This window comes from Heliconius melpomene, chromosome 3, assembly GCF_056956725.1.
Source record: "Heliconius melpomene rosina isolate 202511_hmr_F chromosome 3, ASM5695672v1, whole genome shotgun sequence".
Lineage (NCBI taxonomy): Eukaryota > Metazoa > Arthropoda > Insecta > Lepidoptera > Nymphalidae > Heliconius > Heliconius melpomene.
Window position 1 is genome coordinate 10,801,813 of NC_140391.1, and position 19,994 is coordinate 10,821,806.

The following is a 19,994-nucleotide window of genomic DNA, read 5'->3' on the forward strand; positions in this document are numbered from 1 at the left end:
TATTTGTTTATCTTTTACAGAAATACCTAAGCTATTTAAAAATTATGTCAGAAAAGGAATCCCTAAGTCGCGCACAAGTGAGTGGCGAGTGGGCTTTTACGCAGCGTTTAGCGGCTCGAGCGCTCCCCGCAGCAGACTTAGCTCCGCCTGCATTCGCGTATGTTATTATTATTTTTATTTTCTCACTTTATCACGCTAAGCAGAAAAGATAGGATAACTAGTGCCAGCGCACTCAGTTTTCCGATTTACGCTCAAATTCCAGACTTTTTGCCTTAGCAGAATAATTAATTGTTCCCCAAGTGGTTCGTATTTAATCGTTCCTGCTTAAACTTAGCCTTTATAGAGTCAGAAACAGTGGTCGTGGTCTCATTGCTTCGTACTTTAGTAAGAGGATGCATATTACTGTAAAAAACGTAAAGTCACGTACGTACGTATATAAACGTTCTACGGATGGGCCACAAGGATCAATTTTAGGTCCTGTCTTATTTTTTTATTTATATTGACGATCTTCCTTTTTATGTAAAGAATATATGCGGCAATGTAGTGTTTGCTGTCATCAGCAAATGCTTAATATGAAGAGACAGATACTTTAAGTCTCGATAGTAAAATTCTCAATTTTACTGATACCGCAGTATTTTTGGGATACTAAATTCGAAACTTCAATGGGGCCTTCTTTTATCTTCTCTTGTAGGTAGACTGAGTTCCGGTGATTACGCTGCTGGAAACTATTTCTTTTATGAAGCATATATTTACATTTAATGTACATGTCTCGAAAGTTAATGCAAATTGATAAAATATTAATTCTTGTTTTGTTTATATTTAATTTGTTACAGTGATATGGCGTGTAATCAACTTAATAGGATATTTAATACATTCAATGAGAGGTTCCAGTTGGTCATGGAAATGGAAAAAAAGGAACATGAACATGATGATCAAAGGTTAAATAAATCTTTTTCAGTTTTACATTTTTTTTACCTAGCAGAGTAAGCTCAGAGAACCTAGAGTTAGATCCTAACTGTAAGTTTGGTAATGTGGTAGACAAAGCTGGGAGTCGAGTTTTGTTGCTAAACACGCAAACTGTTCAAAATTAGGTAGGGCATGGAGTCAAAGTGTCTTGACACTGAGCATTCTGCGAACGTTGATGTGGGCAAATAAAGCTGAAAAGTGGCTTGACACTATTTTTTTATATAATAATCGGCTATATACATATGTATAATAAGGTTTTTGTACGCTCTCTATTGTGATATACAATATAGCATTTAATCAAATAAATCTTCCTCCCCCAGATACTTAGTGTATGCACTATGTCGTGAGACGCAGTGCATGTACGCGCAGGAGCGCGAGGTGGCGCTGCAGGCGGCGCACTGGGCGCGCGCGCTTGTGCCGCGCCTCGGGCCGCGCCACCGCCCGCTCGCCGACCGCATACTGGTGAGTACAGCGTGCGTGCGAGTGTGTGTATGTATGCGTGTGAAAATGAACTCTACGGAGTGTCTTACCTCTAGGTTCCCTATACTCTACTGTGCTATATGCGAGATACAATGTAAAGCTAATATCAATCTACAATTACAGAACAGTCTAATGCAGATCCGCGACACAATAGTGCTACACACCTCCATCATACTGGAGCGGAGTAAACACGAGATGTCCAAAGACCTGCGGGAGAGTCTCGGTGCACGCGTCAGAGAGCTGCTCCTGCAGATATATAAACTTGGTTTTGAGGTAAGGAATTTGATGGTCGTTTTTTGGTTATATGAATATTATATTTGTATGATTCACATTTGTTTATCTTTTGTAATAGATTTTATAATAATAAATAAATATACTTTTATTATATATTTTTTTATAATTAAACCAATTACTATCGCGTACCGTTAACATAACTTCATTAAATAGGGTTTCGCCCTATTTAATGAAGTAATAGGGTTTCGCCTGCTACTGAATTAAATCATATTATGTTAAAAATTTAGTTAATTTAAATTCACAGATTGTGGGTTGTCACTGACTAGGGAGTGTCTCGTCACTATGTATTGTATGTTCATATTATATTATCGTTATTGAACTGGTTCTGACGTTTTCATGTTATGTACAAATTCGTTGTTAAAGATGCCCTCTGTTTGTAAAATGACCTACTAAAGTTATATAAAAACATACATTTAAAACAAAAGTATTTTTTTGTAAACAGTTAATAATATCGTTTCGTGGTACTTGTATTAATATGATACTTTATTGTTATTATTATTCCTATTATTTTATTACAAAGTGTGTCACATGGAATCTGTTCATCGTTACTTTTGCATGAACTTATTGAATAATATTTTAAATATTTATCTTTTTCTTTTCTGCATTTTTATTAAAATTATAATAATTTGCTATCAAACGCATGCACATGCACACATGTTTCTTATATGTTGCACGTATTAACTAAAAATAATCTTATCTGCATTAATTACAACTATCATATCACTTATAAAACTTACGATATTATAGTGAGACTAACTTAAAAATAAAGTTATTCTTGATACTTCAGTATTTTATAGTAGCTTTGTAAATAGAAGTAGCTTAGCTACATAACAGGCAGAAATAACCTTTACGATCGATTTTCCGCGGTTTGTTTAAGCAGTGAGACTAGTAACTCCTTACAATTATGAAATAAATTTTACAGCCAAAACTTAAAATTACAAAGTAAAACTGTAAAATTGGGTCTTCTTTCTTTATAATCGATGAGTATAATTCAGCAATAAAATGCACAAACCGCACACGCACACATTCCAGCTGCACACAGAGTTGCACAAATTCGCGCAGGCGCCGTACAAGTCGGCACGCGCGCGCCCGCGCCCCGCCTCGCTGCAGCCGACGCGACCCGCTACGCCGCGCGCCACACGCCGGCGCCCCGAGACTATAGTAGTGCACGCGTACAACCCGGTACTATACCCCTCCTTGTCCTCCCTTCCATTCCACTATAGTTCCTAGTACTCCGTCATCCTCCTTAACCTAATGCCTTACACAATACCGTTACCCTTCTTTTCTGTCACTCTTAATATTTACCCCCTCCCTGCCTATAGTATGAAATATCCACTTCTGCATCCCGTTACCTCTCCGCTCAGTTATCCGATCTCATGTGGTATCCATTGGTTGCTAAATTTCCCTAATTACATAAACTGGGTTTATCAACTTTAGACCCTCTTCCCTGTGCCTCCTTTATCCGTCCTTTTGTAACGTTGAGTAAATTGTGTTAGCGTTGTTTTGTTTTTGTATATGTTACGCTTACTGAGGCGACTATAACTGGTTTTAAATAACCACTTTTAAGGGGTTATTTTGTACCTAACTGTAAATATTTGTGTTTGGTAGAAGTTATACATTAAGACTGAGATATAATATTGATAAATATGTTCATTCGATAAACGCACAGGTGTCTGTGTGTTTAGTCTACTTATTATGTGTAACTATTGTATGGATCATCTTTTCAGCTTATATTTCCAATTTTAGATTTTAAATTTGTCAAAGATTTGGTTGCTTACTTTATTAGTAATTGATTTTGATGGGGGTTAATCGGCGGTTGGTTCTTGTTTTGGCTTATTGTGATGTTAAGGGCTTTTGAAATGGTGATTTTTTTGTTTCGTTCTAGAGAATATATAAGTAATTGTTTTTATTTAACACTTAGAAATATTGTCTAATATTAATAAGTAACTAATATTCTTAATTGTATAACTAATTTATTGGTATTTATAAATAATTACCAATATCAATTTAATATGTATAATATTGATTATTTGTTATTTATTTCGGATATAATATATAAATAACATGTATTCAATAATATTATGTATATATGTAAATATATCAATGATATGCATATTACACACATATAATAAGTTGTTTAGCATTAGTAATTAAAAAGATGTACTAGGATATCTCCGTAGTGAAAAAGAATTTTAAATGGTTGTTATTTATTTACGAGCACTTATTTAAATCGATGGATATAATATTAACTTCTTCTTTAAGTATATTTAATGAAAAAGTAATATAAATTGATTTATTCCTTTTTTATTGGATTTAGCTTGGCTTCAAATTTTTTGGGGAATTTTAATGATTAAGCATTGTTTGAAATCAACGCAATCGTCATATAAACAAAATGTTATACTTATTTTCTTGTTTCAGATTCATAAAGAATTACACAGATTTGTAAACGATTCTCCACAAAATAAAACAAATACGAGTAAATGTAATATGTCGTCACCTCGTAGAATGAAATTTATGAGGTCAGAGAGCATTGGGGAAGACGTTGTTGATTATAGTTATAATATTAGCCCGGTAAGTTGGCTAAAAATATTATTAAAATTATGTAAAATGTAGTGTTGCAAAGTCACAAATAGAATTTTATATTTATATTAATTAAAAAGATATTCAATTAATAATTTTTAAATGTTATTCTTCAGTAATCAAGTGTGTAAGTGATTTTTTAAAAAACAATGTGACGACTTGATATAAGCGCTGTAGTAAGAATAAATTGAAAGGATTTATTTAATTATCTATTTATTACGGCGAGCGAAACGAGCATGGGAGTGATTGGATAGTTTTAAATTTTGCCCTTATCTTTTACATAAAAAAATTTAATATTAGTCATCTTAATCTTTTTACGCCTATCTTACAAAAAATTGCAGATGTGGAAATTTTGAAAAGCTTTTTCAAAATAATTTCATTTACCATACATTTTTGACATATTTTCCAAGACAAATAGAAATGACAATGAAAGTTAATTGATTGTCATATATTCTCCAGGGTCTAAACATAGAAGCACTACTGGCAGGCACGAGAGGTACAGCTGGTATCCCCGGGGGTACAGCTGGTTGCCTCGGGGGTACAAGCGAAATGTTGGGGCCCCGTGAAGCAGAATGGGCTAAGAGGGTAGCAAGAGCAGTGATTGAATTTGCAAAGTGCTGGATGCATTTTGTTGTGGAGAGATGTGATAGGGGACGGGGTTTAAGACCTAGGTTGGTAGATTATTTGACTATTTTAAATTATTTTGTTAATTTCCATGTCCATTCATTGTTTATTTGTTTATGATCTTCTTTGGTTGTTATTTTTGACAATTCTGCTAATTCATTCGTTTATGCATAGTTTCTTCAATTACTATTTTCCATAAGTAACATTTAAGAATTAATATTTGATTTGTTTATTTACTTATTTCTTATTTGACAATGTTTTTTTCTGTATTCTGTTTTCACAAAATCCATCTAATGTTAAAATTATTCATTTTTTTTTATAGGTGGGCAAGTCAAGGTCTGGAATTTTTGATGTTAGCGTGCGATCCTTGTAATACCAAACATTTGACCGACGAGGAGTTTGAGGTAAATTGTAAATTCATTTCAATAAAAATGTACATGGGATATGTTGGTTTGTTTTATTCCCATTCAAGGAAATAAAATATTTGATATTTTCATATTCTCTGGTAACAAACCAAAGCGTGGTTTAGAATTTCACTCAACTCGAAATGCCTTCAGTATTCAGTGGAAAATGGGAAATTGAAGTATCTTAATGGAATCGGAGTGTCTCACACTAGGTTTGCAGGTAACCTCTGTCTACTCACTGTGCTCGGGGTACAGCGTAAAGTTTTAAATAAAAATAAAATCATTAAAAGGCTTCATGGCACAGTGTCACAGTGTCTAACCATTAGTATTTTAATTTCTTCGCTCTGGTAATATACAAATCACGGCGAGTTCAACATGTTCTGCCATGAGCAGAACGTGAAGCTAAAAAGTGTGATAATTTTTCAATTAATTAAAAACAAAGAATAATATTCCATTTTACAATTGAATGATTTAAATTTGAGAATATTTTTTTTCTTACAACAAATTACCTATATTTAATACATACAAACATAGCTTCACTCTGTATCCCTAGCAATGTAGTCTGACTACCCTGCTAGTGCTGAACAGAGCGCCAGTGCTGAACAGAGCGCCAGACGCTACGGCCTCTATATACCTCTTTCGACTCGTCCACTGTCATCAACCTCTTTATACATGCCCTCCTTCTCCTTATGCTTTTTACGTGACCTTCCTCCAGTGTCTTTGATATTTTGTTTTGAAGGTCAACCGAGGGCTCCCCCTACCTCTCTTACCACTCACTCTTCCGTCATAATCTAGTACCTGCCATTCTGTGTATCTCTTCATTGTGGATTCGATCAGCTAAGCTGTCTTCGCATATCTCACGAAGAGATCGAGTCTCATCAATATCTAAGGCTCCGTTAACCCTGTTACCGGCGTCAACACGCCTTTCCACATCTATCTCGGATCTTCTATCTCTACTGAATATACTTCCCAAATACGTGGAGGACAGAGCTACAAATAGCTATATTAAATCAAATAATTATAATTATTCAACAGGAATTAAAACAACTAATGGACGGTTGTATATCCCATGTAGTGGGGTCTCGAGGTGCTTCGAACTCGCTAACACCATCTGCACCACACCGACAACGACATAAAATACATGTGTGTATGAACTACTTATGTTATATTAATTGTAATATTTAACCCTCATTAGACGCCGACGTGGCGTTGTGGGACAACGTCTAACTGTAAGCGCGATGGCTGTGGGTTCTATCTCCCGTAATTCGATTATTTTCATTCCTGCACTCTGCTACATAAAGCGCATCGTTAAGTTCCGCCATTCAACGTGAAATACCTTTTTACGAAATTTGTGCGGACGGAGTACAGTTATAGTTTACATAGAGGAGGAGTGCAGAGTGATAAATATCTTTTTTATAATAATGCTTAAAAATATACTAAATTAATAAAACAAACAACACACACTATCATATTATGATTAACAATATGCAGATCTGTATAGTTGCTTTGACACGTTGCTATGACAACGCACATTGTACGCCTCAATTCGTTTTCTGTATGTCTTCCTAATTAATATACGATGATTTCAATTTTTTATTTCGCAGCCCCTATCAAGCACAAGTAGTACAAACAGCAGAGATGGCGTTGCTCCCCCCACCCCGCCCCCCGATGACGTCACTGATAACGCTGATAACACACCCTTGAGTTTACATAGATATGAGGATGCTTGTAAGTAGAGTAGGAGATGATTCTATTTAGATTATTATTTTTTTATCATGGTCCATCTGTCCCGCACACAGCAGGGTAGGCAGACAGAACCTAGTGATGAGACACTCCATTCTCTATTTACACCGAATTCTGGAAGCATTGCGTAAGGCTTTAACGAAACGCCGCGCTTTGTGTCGACGTCGAGCGAAGAAATGAAAATATTAAATATTTCATTTCCTCGAGTGGCAATCGAATCCACAACTTGTCGCGTTTACAGTTACACTTTGTGCTCCTGCGCCATGACTGGCCTCTAGGAAGATTATATTATATTTTGAAAATAACATTGAATTGTCTAAGTAACTAATGGGGCTTAAAATGAATACTATCAGGTATTTTTGTACAATTAGACACTTTGTGATGTAAACGCCTGCATATCTACTTCAACATAAGGTGTTGATACCAAGATTATTATAGAATTGCAATTTTAAATATCATCATGCATGCTGTAGATAAATCAATAATATGTAAATAAATATTTTTTTTTACAAATAGATTTTTTATATCATAATTGATAATAACATAATAACATAATATGTTATAAATTTAAAAAAATATACAAGCATGTAATTTCTTTCGTAGCCCGAAGTAAACGTTTATTAGAAGCTATATCTCATTTGGACGAAACGAGAGATGAAAAGCTACGTAATTCTAATACGGTCGGGAAAGTTCTAGAATCTAGCACAAAGTTCTATGAACCAAAGTTAAGACAAGTTACCTTTAAATGGCAGAGAGGATTGAAGATCGGCGCGGGGACTTTCGGAAAGGTACAAAAATATTGAATTATTGTTTTATAGTATTTATATATTTTTTATATTTCTGAACATTTTAATCTGGACTATCTTAAGATACATCTTATCAAAATATATATTAATTTTATTTGTATTAAAATAATTTATTTTTTTCCAGGTGTACACAATAGTAAACACAGAAAGTGGCCAGTTACTAGCTATGAAGGAACTAAACGTAGGCGCGGGGGACCGTCGCGCCTTGCAGCGCGCTGCCAACGAGCTTAGAGTGCTAGAGGGGGTTTTACACCCCCACCTTGTGAGATATTACGGCTGTGAAATGCATCGGGTTAGTTATTTATATACATATGGAGATATATATATTTTGTGCTTAAATTTTTTTGAGCCTAGAAATTAAATCGGTGAAGCAAAGCTGCGCTTCTCTTCCACAGCGGTAAGACGAGTATACCCATAACCCTTAAGTTTTACTCAAGAGGTATAAGTAAACTCAGCTATAAAATCTTTCAAAAATACTTTTACAATTTCTACAATTTTGTCTATTTTTTTTATTTCATTCGCTACGGTGGCAGTATTTTTACATTTCCTTAATTATCTTTAATAGTCTTAAAAGAAAGAAGAAGTTTTCTTCCATTCCTCAGTAAATAAACCAAAAATTGTATCACATCTGTATTATTTATTACAATAAATGCGTTATACAGAGTGTTTTAGTCATTACCACTTTAACCATAGTTTTAATTACTCTATAAAAACTTCATACAATTAAACAAAAGTAATTTTGCCAAAAGTGAAAAAGTAAGTAACGTAACGTTATAAAATAAAACGCCATTTGTAAGAATGACGCACACAGACACAAACTTATCACAGTGACAACGCCGCACACGTTCATTCACCACATCTATATTATTTTTATTTATTTGATTTACAAAATAACATTCCAGGAAGAAATGCTCCTCTTCATGGAGCTCTGTGTGGAAGGTTCGTTGGAAGCCCTTGTGGCGACATCTGGCGCGCTAGAGGAGCACACGGTGCGGCGTTACACCGCGCAGCTAGTCAGTGCCGTGGCGGAGCTTCACGCGAGGGCCATCGCACATAGAGATATTAAGAGTGCGTTTATAACTAGCTAGAAGCTTCGTGGTTTACTGTACCTTGAACGCCGTGGTTGTGGATTCGATTCCCAATCGTAAAAAATAATTATAAACAGAGAGGGCCTAGTGTTAAAACACTCTTTCCCCTAGGATATCTTCCTAGGTCAGTCACTATGAGTTTGACATACTCTTCATGATATAACATGTGGAGGCAAAGAAGACGTAATTTTAAGAGAAGGCATTTATTTCAACGCCTTTCATAATTCTAGGTCAACCGAAAGTTCCCTTTTAATTTTGATTCGCGTTTTTTAAGATATAAACGACCATATCTTTTTTTTAAATAAATCTAGAAATACGGTTGTTTCAGGGAATCGGACTGTAGATCTGAATATTAGATTTGAATTTCAACTCGATATCTTTAGAGATATCGATATCTCAGTAACTTCTCTATATAAGTAACGCTTAGGCGTTACTGAGATAAAGGTTCTTGACAGACGGACAATAAAATGATGTTATAAGGGTTCCTTTTTTCCTTAAAAGGTAAGGAACCTTAAAAATTAAACCAATAAAAATATAAGTACAATAATAAAATAAATTTTCAGGTGGCAACATTTTCTTAACAAATGAAGGGCATTGCCTTAAACTTGGTGACTTTGGTTGCGCGGTCAAGATACGCGCTAATACTACAGCACCGGGAGAGCTACAAGGCTTTGTTGGAACGCAAGGTTAATTTTTATTTCTACTTAATTAGAGACTTCATACAATATTAATATATTTTTTTTATCAATTAATATATTTTTCAATGATGAAAATCATTTATAATTTCATTTTATATGTTTTTTCCGCATAACCAGAACAGGGAGAACCTAGTGTTAAGATACTCCGCTCTTCACGCACCACACAATTTCGATGAGTTGTGTTGAGACGGTTTGGTTTGAGTAATGGTGAATAAAAATACTTTAAGTACGATCATTGCCCAAAACGGGGATTAAACCAACAACTATTATGTTAATGGTCCTACGCTGTATCATCAACGACGACGTCGACGCTTATAATTATAATTGTGATAACATTTGTATATATGGCAGCATACATGGCGCCCGAAGTGTTCATGAAGTCTTCGGGCCACGGCCGCGCTGCCGACATCTGGTCGCTCGGCTGTGTTGTCACTGAAATGGCTTCTGGGAAGGTAAGAATGGTTTTATTTTGTTTTTAAATATTTATTTCATTTAGTTATATACGGATAGGCAAATATCGCTAACATTTTTGATATATATATTTTTTTCATTATTTTTATCTAGCTTCACGCTGTATCCCGCATATACCTGGATAGGCAGAGAGAACCTGGTGACTTAGTGTTAAGACACTGTTCCCATTAATACACTTCCGTTTCCTACTTTCCGCGGAACTCAATGCCACGCTTTGTTTTGTTACTAGTGCAAGGAAGTAAAAATATTAAATTTTATATTAAATGAAAATATTAATTGGTGCGGATCGTATCTACAACCTGTCGCACTTACAGATGCAAGCTCGAGCCGCTGCGCCACGACTTTTCTTATTAAATTCTGAATTAAGTTAAAATTTTAAGATGAGAATAGTTTGTTAAAATTATTCTCATCTTATAACTTATAATTATATTTAAGACTCTTGTGACAAGCGTTCAGAATTTGATTCCACGTGGCACGGGTTCGAATACTTTTACGTTCCTTCATTTTTTTCCTCTTGTTCCAACAGCGTCCATTCTCAGAATACGACAGCAACTACCAGATAATGTTCGTGGTGGGGATGGGGGGCCGCCCGCACATACCGCCCACGTTGTCCGAAGAGGGCAGCCAGTTTTGCGTCGGCTGCCTCACGCACGACCCTGACGCCCGGCCTCGAGCTGATGCCCTCGCCATGCATCACTTCCTCAAGGTAACACATACACGCACACTTTTGTAAGGGTGGGGGTGAGTGTCTGTCGGCTGCCTGACGCACGATCCCGACACAAGATCTTGAGCTCATGCTCTCACCATGCATCCATCCTTCCATGCATCCATCCTTCCATGCATCCATGGGATAGAGTGAGAGTGCGTGTTGTACTTCCTCGTATGAAGATTTAACTACGGCAACGGATGATGAAGTTAACGTGGCTAAACACTGCCAAAATTGAGTGTTATGGCCGTCGGGTTTTATTAATATTTACAATCTATATATAAACAATCTGTACTAATAATATAAATAAGAGAGTTTGCTCGGTTGACTGCATTAATCTCGGAAACTGCAGGTTCAAATTGTATTGTGTTGAATAGTCCCTTTTTCGAGATAGTAAAAAATAGTCCCTTTATTGACGGCAAGTTTAGTTATTTACATCAAGTTAATCGTTTTAATATAACCCACTGCGTCTGCGCTCACAGCTATCTCCCGCATTTAAAACGTGGCATGTGTCATATCCGTTGCCCCCTCTCCGCCGAGTTCTAGAGGTATTGCGTGTTGTGTGGACAAATGAAGCAAACGACAAATATCATTTACTAATCCAATACTTACAGAACACTAAAAAGAAAACATAATGTTTCAGGTGAAGTCTGATGATGATTGTAAGTGTGAGCCGGCATACCTCATCACGTCGAGTCAACATTAAAATATAAGAAAATTGAGGATAGACGAGTCAAGTTAATAGTTGTTAAATACAATGGACTTAATACACATGCACATACACATACATACATTTGTATGTAAATGAATCTACTTGTATTATTGTTCTTAATGGATAATCTTTAAAGGAAAAAAACACAATCTAAGCTGAGTAATTAATCAACATTGAATATTTTTATTATCTTTTGACATGATTGTGTGTAAATGTTTTATAGATTGAAATGTATTTTAGGAATGTGTAAAAAATATTCTATCGTTAAATAGAATTGTGAATGAGACTAAAAGTCCTAGTTTCAAATGAAAATTGATTAGAATTATTTAGCTAGCTATATAATTAAATGTTTTATTTATAATATAATTCCAATGAAAATATAAAAGTAGGCAACTATAAACATGTTATAAAAGTATTGTATATATGTGTTTGTATATATATTTAATCTATTCCCACCTTTCACATGCCATTATATACATATAATGAAATAAAGAACCTATTTATGCAATTTTTTAAATAATATAATGTACTATATTTGCGTAGACTTTAAGATTTAAATTTTAAAAAATCTCGTCATTTTTATTCTCTTTTGAGATATACAGATATACTCTTTTAGTGATTCTTAACTTACCTTCAAGCCATGCCGTAACTTACTATGTCCAGCAGTTTCGTCTGTGCGTTTTGTCAGTTCCTGAGTAACGGAAGGTTTTTATATGTATAGATTTATAAGTATTGCAGAGGGTCTTTCGAAAGTTTGAAAAGAAAATAAATATACTTAAGTATTCATTCAAAAAATTAACAGTTTTTGAAATAATTTAATTTTCATTGAGATATGGCCGAAGCCGAGTTAGTAGTTGATTGTGTATGTTATTATAAAAAAAATATGTAGATTTGTAATCATACATTCTGTAAATGACTCTTTTAATATAAAATTTTTAAAAAAAGTAAAAACACCCATAGAGCACAGTAGTTGGCCTGCATTCGAAATCTCCAAGATTTTGTTAACTTGAAGGCTTGTTCTTTCATATGACTTAAACCGAGAGTTGGGAATGGTTGTTTAATTTTTAAATAAATACATTTTAGCATTTATTACAGCAGCTTCTACAACAACTATAGTGCTGGTTACATATATAATATACACTGTGATTACAACTTCTAGACAACAAGTTTCTCTTCGATAGTCGCTGGTTCGATTCCCGTATAAAGAAATATAAGTTTGTGGAATATTTACAAAATATTCATTATGAAATTGTCTTCTTACTTTATGACTGTCGTTACTAAAAAGTAAAATATATAGTGTTTCTAAAAAAATGTTTTTAAATATGCTTAGACACTTTCTCGTTGGAATGTGTTGTGTAATTGTTGTTCATACTAGAAATGTATTTTTGTATACATAGATTTATTAGATCTAAAAACGACTTGTAAAGGTTAACTTTTTGTAAAGTTGTATATTGTAAATGAAATGAAGTATTGTCTGTAGCCATAAGGTCATATGTATGGAATTTAGAATTCAACTGTTAGATAATGTATTTAAAAAATAAAAATGATGAATAATTACTACTATATATAATTAGCTACTATAATTATTGAGTGCCACTTGTTATATATATTTATAATTAGAAGAATGGAGAGTCGACACTAATCAATATGCAGGAGAGGTGTCTAGAAATATGTATGAAAATAATATGTCATAGTGTGTGTAAAATGTTCATGTTTTGTTAGATTTGTGAAGGGATTTTTGAAATTAGTGAAAGTAAAAAAAAATACATATTTTATTCTTCTAATGTGAAGTGGGGATTGTTTTGAAATTTTGTTAAATACAAAAAAATAAATAATGTTTTAAAATGATGTATTTTGAGCGTTAATTTTTTTTGTTATAAATTCCAGATGTAAAGGTGTTGATAAAGTTTAGGTTATATTGGTAATGTTGTAACTCGCAACTCGTTGTCGGTCACTCTAATACATTACATGTAGCAGCTAGGCACTAGCAGTACCTAATATACTAGAAAATAATAGTATTTTGCTAGCTTATTAAAAACAAGGACTTTAGTATATTTTCTTAGACCGCCACATACTGGTAACAAAGTCATGACGGTTACTAGTATTTTTTAGCTTCACAGTGTGTCCGGAATATAGCAGGGTACACAAAGGGTACCGTAGTGTTAAGTCACTCTGTTCTGCCATTTCCGTTGAACTCTGGAAGTATTGCGTGCTGAGTGGCAGAACACAACGCCGCGCTTTCCCTCTACACCAGAGCGAAGATATAGAAATATAAATTTAAATATTTCATTTTCGTGAGTGGGAATCGAATCCACTAATCGTTGCGTTTACAGTCACACTTTGTGCCCCCGCGCCACGACTGGCTCGACATTATTGCAATATATATTTAGTAAGCTGCGAGTTACAAGTATGTTTGATATAAAATATTGTTTGCACTTTTGTGAGAAATGTATTGAAATGTTATTTTTCAAATAATGTGTTTTGAATTTTATGACTGCGAAATGCGAATTAAAAACAATAATAAATGAATGCAAGACTTTTTATTAGTTTTATACTCTTTAGAAATAATAACGTATTGTACTTGCTATATCATTTTTTTTCTTGCTTCTCTTATTTGTTATTATTATTAAAACTTTCTATTTTAAATATTTATATATTTTACAGGGTTATAAAATTTTACAGGGTAATTAAAAAACAAGTTTCCCACAGATAGTTTATTAGGAGCAAACATTGAATTGACACATTTATTACAGCTCTAGTGATATGTTATTACAGTTAGTGATAAGTGATAACTAACACGGAACACTCGTAGTCACTAACGTTGGGATACATTGTAATGTTATATATTATGAGCATATCACAAAAAACAATAATATCGAGCGAAAGATATATATCTTCTTTGTCTTTCTTTGGAAAACAATTTTAATGATTAATAAAGTTTTAAGTATGAATTAGGTTTTATTTGAAGGAAAATAAACTTAATATTTATAGCGGTATTCAGTGCTATTTGTGTTAATTATTAATTGGAATTTATATTCCGAAGATAAAAAGATATTTATTAATTTATTTTTGTTAGTCTTAAATCAATATTATCTAATATGATCATAATTCTATAACATTACACATTTCTACAAAAGAGTTAAATTTCATAATTTTTGACATAAACTTTGGCTGAAGAAAGGTGATATACCTACTATGTAAATCCAACCAACACGCTACTCTTCACGTCTATACGACAATCAACTAGTGTACAATGTAATCATCAATAGAATATATGAATAACAGTGATAAATCAAAAAATAAATATATAGCGATATTAAAATGTGGGAGTACCTATAACATATTTAGTCCGTTAACTTTACAAGCTGTTAAAATACTGGTTGTAAACATAAGTACTTATAATAAAATTCTCGATCACATAATCATATATTTCTTAAATCAAATGCGTCATTATAAGTAACAAAAATAATTGTTAAATATTCTGGATTTTTTAATAATACGAAGGAACTGCTAAAAAATTAGGCACTGACCAAATTTTGACAGTATTAAATATTTAAAAAATTGTCATATAACTTTCAATCAAACTTTAAATGGTTAAAGACAATAATTGTTGTAACAAGGACCCACTCATACAAAAGTGCTACGAGGGATTTCTATACATTTTTTTCCTACACAAAATGCTACTTGGTAGATACTACTACTGGTAGTATTTCTTATTAAATAAGACAATAAATCTAAACAACAAACAAGTATAACGTTTAATAATCGTTTAATTACATATTCGACTAGATTTGGCAAATGAAGAACACAAAGCGTTACACTTTAAAATAAACAAAAGCTGTTAAGTCTACTCTCATTATACTCTCCGGAAGTCTGAAGTCTAGACTGGAACTGAACCTTCTACGAGTACCTACGAGTACCTACAAGTAACTCTGAGTGTAATCACGAGACGTCGATTGAATCGTATATTTTCAACACTTAAGTACAATTTTAAACAATTCATACTAAATCGAACATTTGTAATAATTGTTGTATGAGTTTAAGAAATACTTAATAGATAGGTATAGCATAAGTTTGATATGTTTCGATTTCATAATCACTTAATTATAGGAAATGGTCACCTCATTCCGATCTCTAAGAGATAAAATGTTTAAATACAACATATTTAGTAAAATGTAAATTTTATAATACTCCATCGTAATACGTTTTAAACGCTAAGCTTAAAATAATATCTAAAATTTTTGATTATAACATTAATAAATATATTTTTATTTCTTGTAATACATGAATCTATAAAGAAATTTAAGTGAAGTTTTTAATTTATTAAAAAATGTTAGGTATATATAATATGTAAAAGCAATATACCTACATATAAGTATATATATTTATATGAAGTGTATACCTATATAATATATTGTAAGAGTGTCTTAGATCTACAGACTTAAGAGCTAGAACTTTGATATGTGTTCGACATTCTTGGCCACCACCGTGAGACCGGCCTCTTGATATGTATACGTTACCTTACACCTAAGCTTACATTCATTTTACACAATTATATTATAATTATAACCTAATTATACACAAATCGATAGAAACTGAAAAATATCGATGCGTTTTATATATAATTTAAGAAATAAATATAATATACATATAATAATATACATTCTCAAATAAAACAAATATATTCAAAGTAAAATTAATTTTTACCTTTGGCATTTTACATTTAAACAATTAACAAAAAAAAATATTAATATGTTTGTAGATAAATTCTAATATTAGTTATAATTTAGTGAGATATAAGTACTTATGTACTACGCGCTGAAAATTGACATAGATTGTGTTCAATAGAAAATTGCAAGGTAGTTGTGCAACCCGAGCCCGCCTGCGTGCGGCGTGACACGTGACAGACACTCAGACAGCGCTACTTAGAAAAAACGTTTATTTTACAAATCTATTCGTTATGTTATCACCACAGCATTGACAAGATCCTACGTTTAAGTGTCTTACGGCTAACTTACTTTTAAGGTAATATCTTTATTAATAATCGTGATTGTACTTTACGATAGCTTTATTCATACAAAACTTCGCTCTTGTAATTAATGATTCATTAGGTTAGTGTCTTTTCTTTGACAGGTAGAAAAGATTTGTGATTTTTATAGATATTTAAATAATAAAACAAATCTACAAATACTTAAGTAACAATGTACTTTGTTACGTTCACATAACCTTTAGATATAAATTTCATGATCTTGGTTCTTTATAACAATAGTTTTGAATACGATCCGTTGAAATTGCTTACATATTGTAAATAATTACTTTCTTAATTGTTTCTATATTTTATTCTCTCCGTCGGAGTATAACTGTCAATTGTCAAATACGAAATATCCTGCGAGATCGAGCAGGTCTCACCCGCACCGCAGTCTGCAACGTTCATCATTTCGCCAAATTTGTCGTTAAATACAAGAGCGAAGCTACAAAAAATTGTTTAAAACATCTATTTTTTCCAAACAGCTTCATTATTTAAGAATCTGTATAAACATGGTATAAAATTAAGCTGAGATTTTTAAACAACAAACAACATGTAAAAGAACAACTTTTAAAAATAGTAATCTTTAATAGCCTAAAGCTTAGCTTTTATAGAAGTCTAATAAAATTTAAACACTAACTACCTCCGTAAATGCTCATCTATTATATATGTATATGCGCAAATACTACATTAATATAAAAAATATCGTAACAACGTTTTATTAATCCAAAAAAAAAAAGAAAAAATAAGTGGAAATAGAAAACGAATATTCAACCTATCTCAATTACGGAACTAAGACCTATTCGGTAATGGACGTTTTATTTTATAATGTTTCCAAATATTATTCACATAAATATCTGTTTTGAAATATCGTATAACATTAGAGTGTAGCAGAATTTAAACCCCTATCTCTTATATACCGTGACCGTACATAAAGTATTAAGTTATATAAATGCATCATCATCAGCAACATTATCCGTGTCTGGGCTGGGGTGGGCTCAGGCTATTAAAGCCAATAGATTATTGGCGATATTAAAATATGAAAGAATAAGAGATCTTGTGCACATTTTAAAAGGCATGGGGTTCAAATTCTGCTACATGAACGAAAACTGAAATATAAGAAAAAATATTGTATCTAAAACGAACGTTATCACGATAATTTTGTTTCATTCTTTTTCTTATAAATGGCTCTATTTGGGTTCTAATAACATTAATTAAACATCAAACTAACAAATATTAAATACTTAATTTTGCATTTTCTATAATAATTAACTTTGATTATAAGTTTTAAATAATAATGAATGAATGATTTATTTATTTTTTAAATATCTCATCTATGATGCTATTTAAAGTGTTAGTAATCTACCTAAACAAGCGTGACAAGTGACATCACGGTGTAACATCGATGTCCGTAGTCGTGACGTGCGTGTATGTTCACAGCATATAATCAATTTATCAATCATTCATTGTTTTTCTATATAAGCAATAACATTTGTAGAGTACACAGACAGACGGACAGACAGACAGACTAATATTTAGTCAACCATCATAAAACTAAACATTCATAAAGAAAGTAGATATATCGTTTCGTAACTTTTAGCATAAGAATTGGCTCAGAGCGACGACGTGTAATAGAACCTAACTACAATAAATAGAGTAATACATCTAAATTAATATTTAATATACTTTTGTATATATTCAATAAATGCAAAATTCTTGAAGACGAAACAATCCTCTTCGCTGTTATACCTTATACAGTATAATTATATAATATCCTTTTATATATATAGATTTTAAGGATTTTTTACTTTATTTAAATATTTAAATACTTTAATAATATCGTGAAATATATTAAAGTAAATGTACTAAATAAAGATATAGCTTTCGTATTTATGTATTATGATAATTTGGTTTATCGTTCAGTGGTCAGTCACGGTGTCAGTACAGTCAGTACATCATGACTGAAACAGTTGATAGAATATTTTTATATTCACGTGTTTTTTTCTTAATATAACATATTTATGAAATTTTATTATATTATATACCTATACGAATATTCTGAAGTATAATTTAATAAAAATTTTTCCACGCACTAGTATTTTAAACAAGAAATAACTAATAATAAATAATTTCTAAAAACCTATTTGATGGCTTTATTAATACAATACTTATATAATATTTCTATGACCTACATGCTACACGGGTGCACATATACTGTATGTGCTATAACGTAGCTTTGTGGGTACTGAGTACATCCCTAGTTGAACAAGTTACTTATATTAAAACTAGAATTCAAGAATTCTAGAAGTTCTAGAACTAAGTACTATAGACTAGATCAAAGATCAGACATCAAGTGATATGTATTAGTTTCAATAAGGATTATATACTAATTTTAAATACGTCCATATATCTAAGTATGTGCGTATTTCATACGATTTGTCTTACATGGATATGCCCTTATACTTTCTTTTTTGGAATTATGGAAATAGGAAACATATACAATAGCAATGGACGTTTCATTGTATAATGTTCACATAAATCATTCACTTTTAGCATCATAATACGGTCATACCAATCATCGTCAATTCGTGACGTCTCTGTGCTCCAGCTGTTACAGCCAATCATTCATAGCGATATAAAAATATATTTGAAATTTCTCATTAATCGTGTATATTGCCTAAAAATAAAATTAAGCTAAATGAGCCTTTTCCGAAATAAAGACATGTCCATGTAAGCTCTGCAAGTACGATACATTCCTATAATAGCAACGCTAAGGAAAATTCGAGTTCTCTCAACGAGGAGGCATTATATATTTTTATTAAATAGATATATAATTCTATTATATATAATAGAATGTTCTACATCGCGTGGCCAAATAGTGCACTTTTAATCGCGTATAAAGAAATTTGCTTCATCATATAACGTGTATAACTTTAAACACCTTCGTTTAACATTCAAAAGTGCTTGAAACATCAAATACTCCTAATTTTAACATAAGTATATAATATGTATATAATATTCCATATAACTTTATAAAACACAACAAAAAAATCAATGAAGATTAATAGGATTAGTAGATACATCAAAAAATACTTAACTCTCGACCTTCCGGTTCTGGAACATCAGTTTCATGGAATCCAGGACTTCTTCCAGAGATTGTCTGAAGGCTTCGGTGTTGGTGACGCTTGAGGATATGAAGGAAGATATGCAGAAGATGATGCAATCCTTTTTAGGGTTGTAGCTGCAGCCGTACCCGTCGGGGACCACGGCGCCGTAGCCCATGAATGTACCCTCGGCAGTTGTTGCGACCTTTAATTAATTACAATACATAAATAATTAATTTTGTTCGATTTCGTCGTCTTCTCCCACTTTTTATACCTATCATTCAATCGGATA

General features: G+C 32.5%; 2 protein-coding genes across 7 annotated transcripts in view; one reads left to right on the plus strand and one right to left on the minus strand.

The window, feature by feature from the left end:
• Nucleotides 1–14,101, plus strand: part of Mekk1 (mitogen-activated protein kinase kinase kinase 4) — a 34,570-nt gene extending 20,469 nt beyond the window's left edge. For 5 of the 6 annotated variants that reach the window (XM_085207844.1, XM_085207843.1, XM_085207845.1 and 2 more), the window contains 17 exons: nt 21–157; nt 834–938; nt 1,287–1,428; nt 1,570–1,719; nt 2,773–2,922; nt 4,159–4,311; nt 4,780–4,991; nt 5,267–5,348; nt 6,384–6,491; nt 6,953–7,076; nt 7,695–7,879; nt 8,022–8,189; nt 8,800–8,965; nt 9,549–9,671; nt 10,035–10,135; nt 10,681–10,860; nt 11,504–14,101. In XM_085207844.1, coding sequence (XP_085063970.1) covers nt 21–157; nt 834–938; nt 1,287–1,428; nt 1,570–1,719; nt 2,773–2,922; nt 4,159–4,311; nt 4,780–4,991; nt 5,267–5,348; nt 6,384–6,491; nt 6,953–7,076; nt 7,695–7,879; nt 8,022–8,189; nt 8,800–8,965; nt 9,549–9,671; nt 10,035–10,135; nt 10,681–10,860; nt 11,504–11,566 — 2,349 coding nt within the window. In that variant the 3' untranslated portion in view covers nt 11,567–14,101. The remainder of the gene's footprint in view (nt 1–20; nt 158–833; nt 939–1,286; nt 1,429–1,569; nt 1,720–2,772; nt 2,923–4,158; nt 4,312–4,779; nt 4,992–5,266; nt 5,349–6,383; nt 6,492–6,952; nt 7,077–7,694; nt 7,880–8,021; nt 8,190–8,799; nt 8,966–9,548; nt 9,672–10,034; nt 10,136–10,680; nt 10,861–11,503) is intronic. The other variant, XM_085207846.1, reaches the window with a different exon arrangement.
• Nucleotides 14,102–14,271: 170 nt separating this feature from the next.
• ChAT (Choline acetyltransferase) overlaps nt 14,272–19,994 on the minus strand; it is a 57,131-nt gene continuing 51,408 nt past the window's right edge. Inside the window, exon 13 of the mRNA XM_085207975.1 lies at nt 14,272–19,907. Within this exon, the coding sequence (XP_085064101.1) occupies nt 19,692–19,907 (216 nt within the window). The 3' untranslated portion in view covers nt 14,272–19,691. The remainder of the gene's footprint in view (nt 19,908–19,994) is intronic.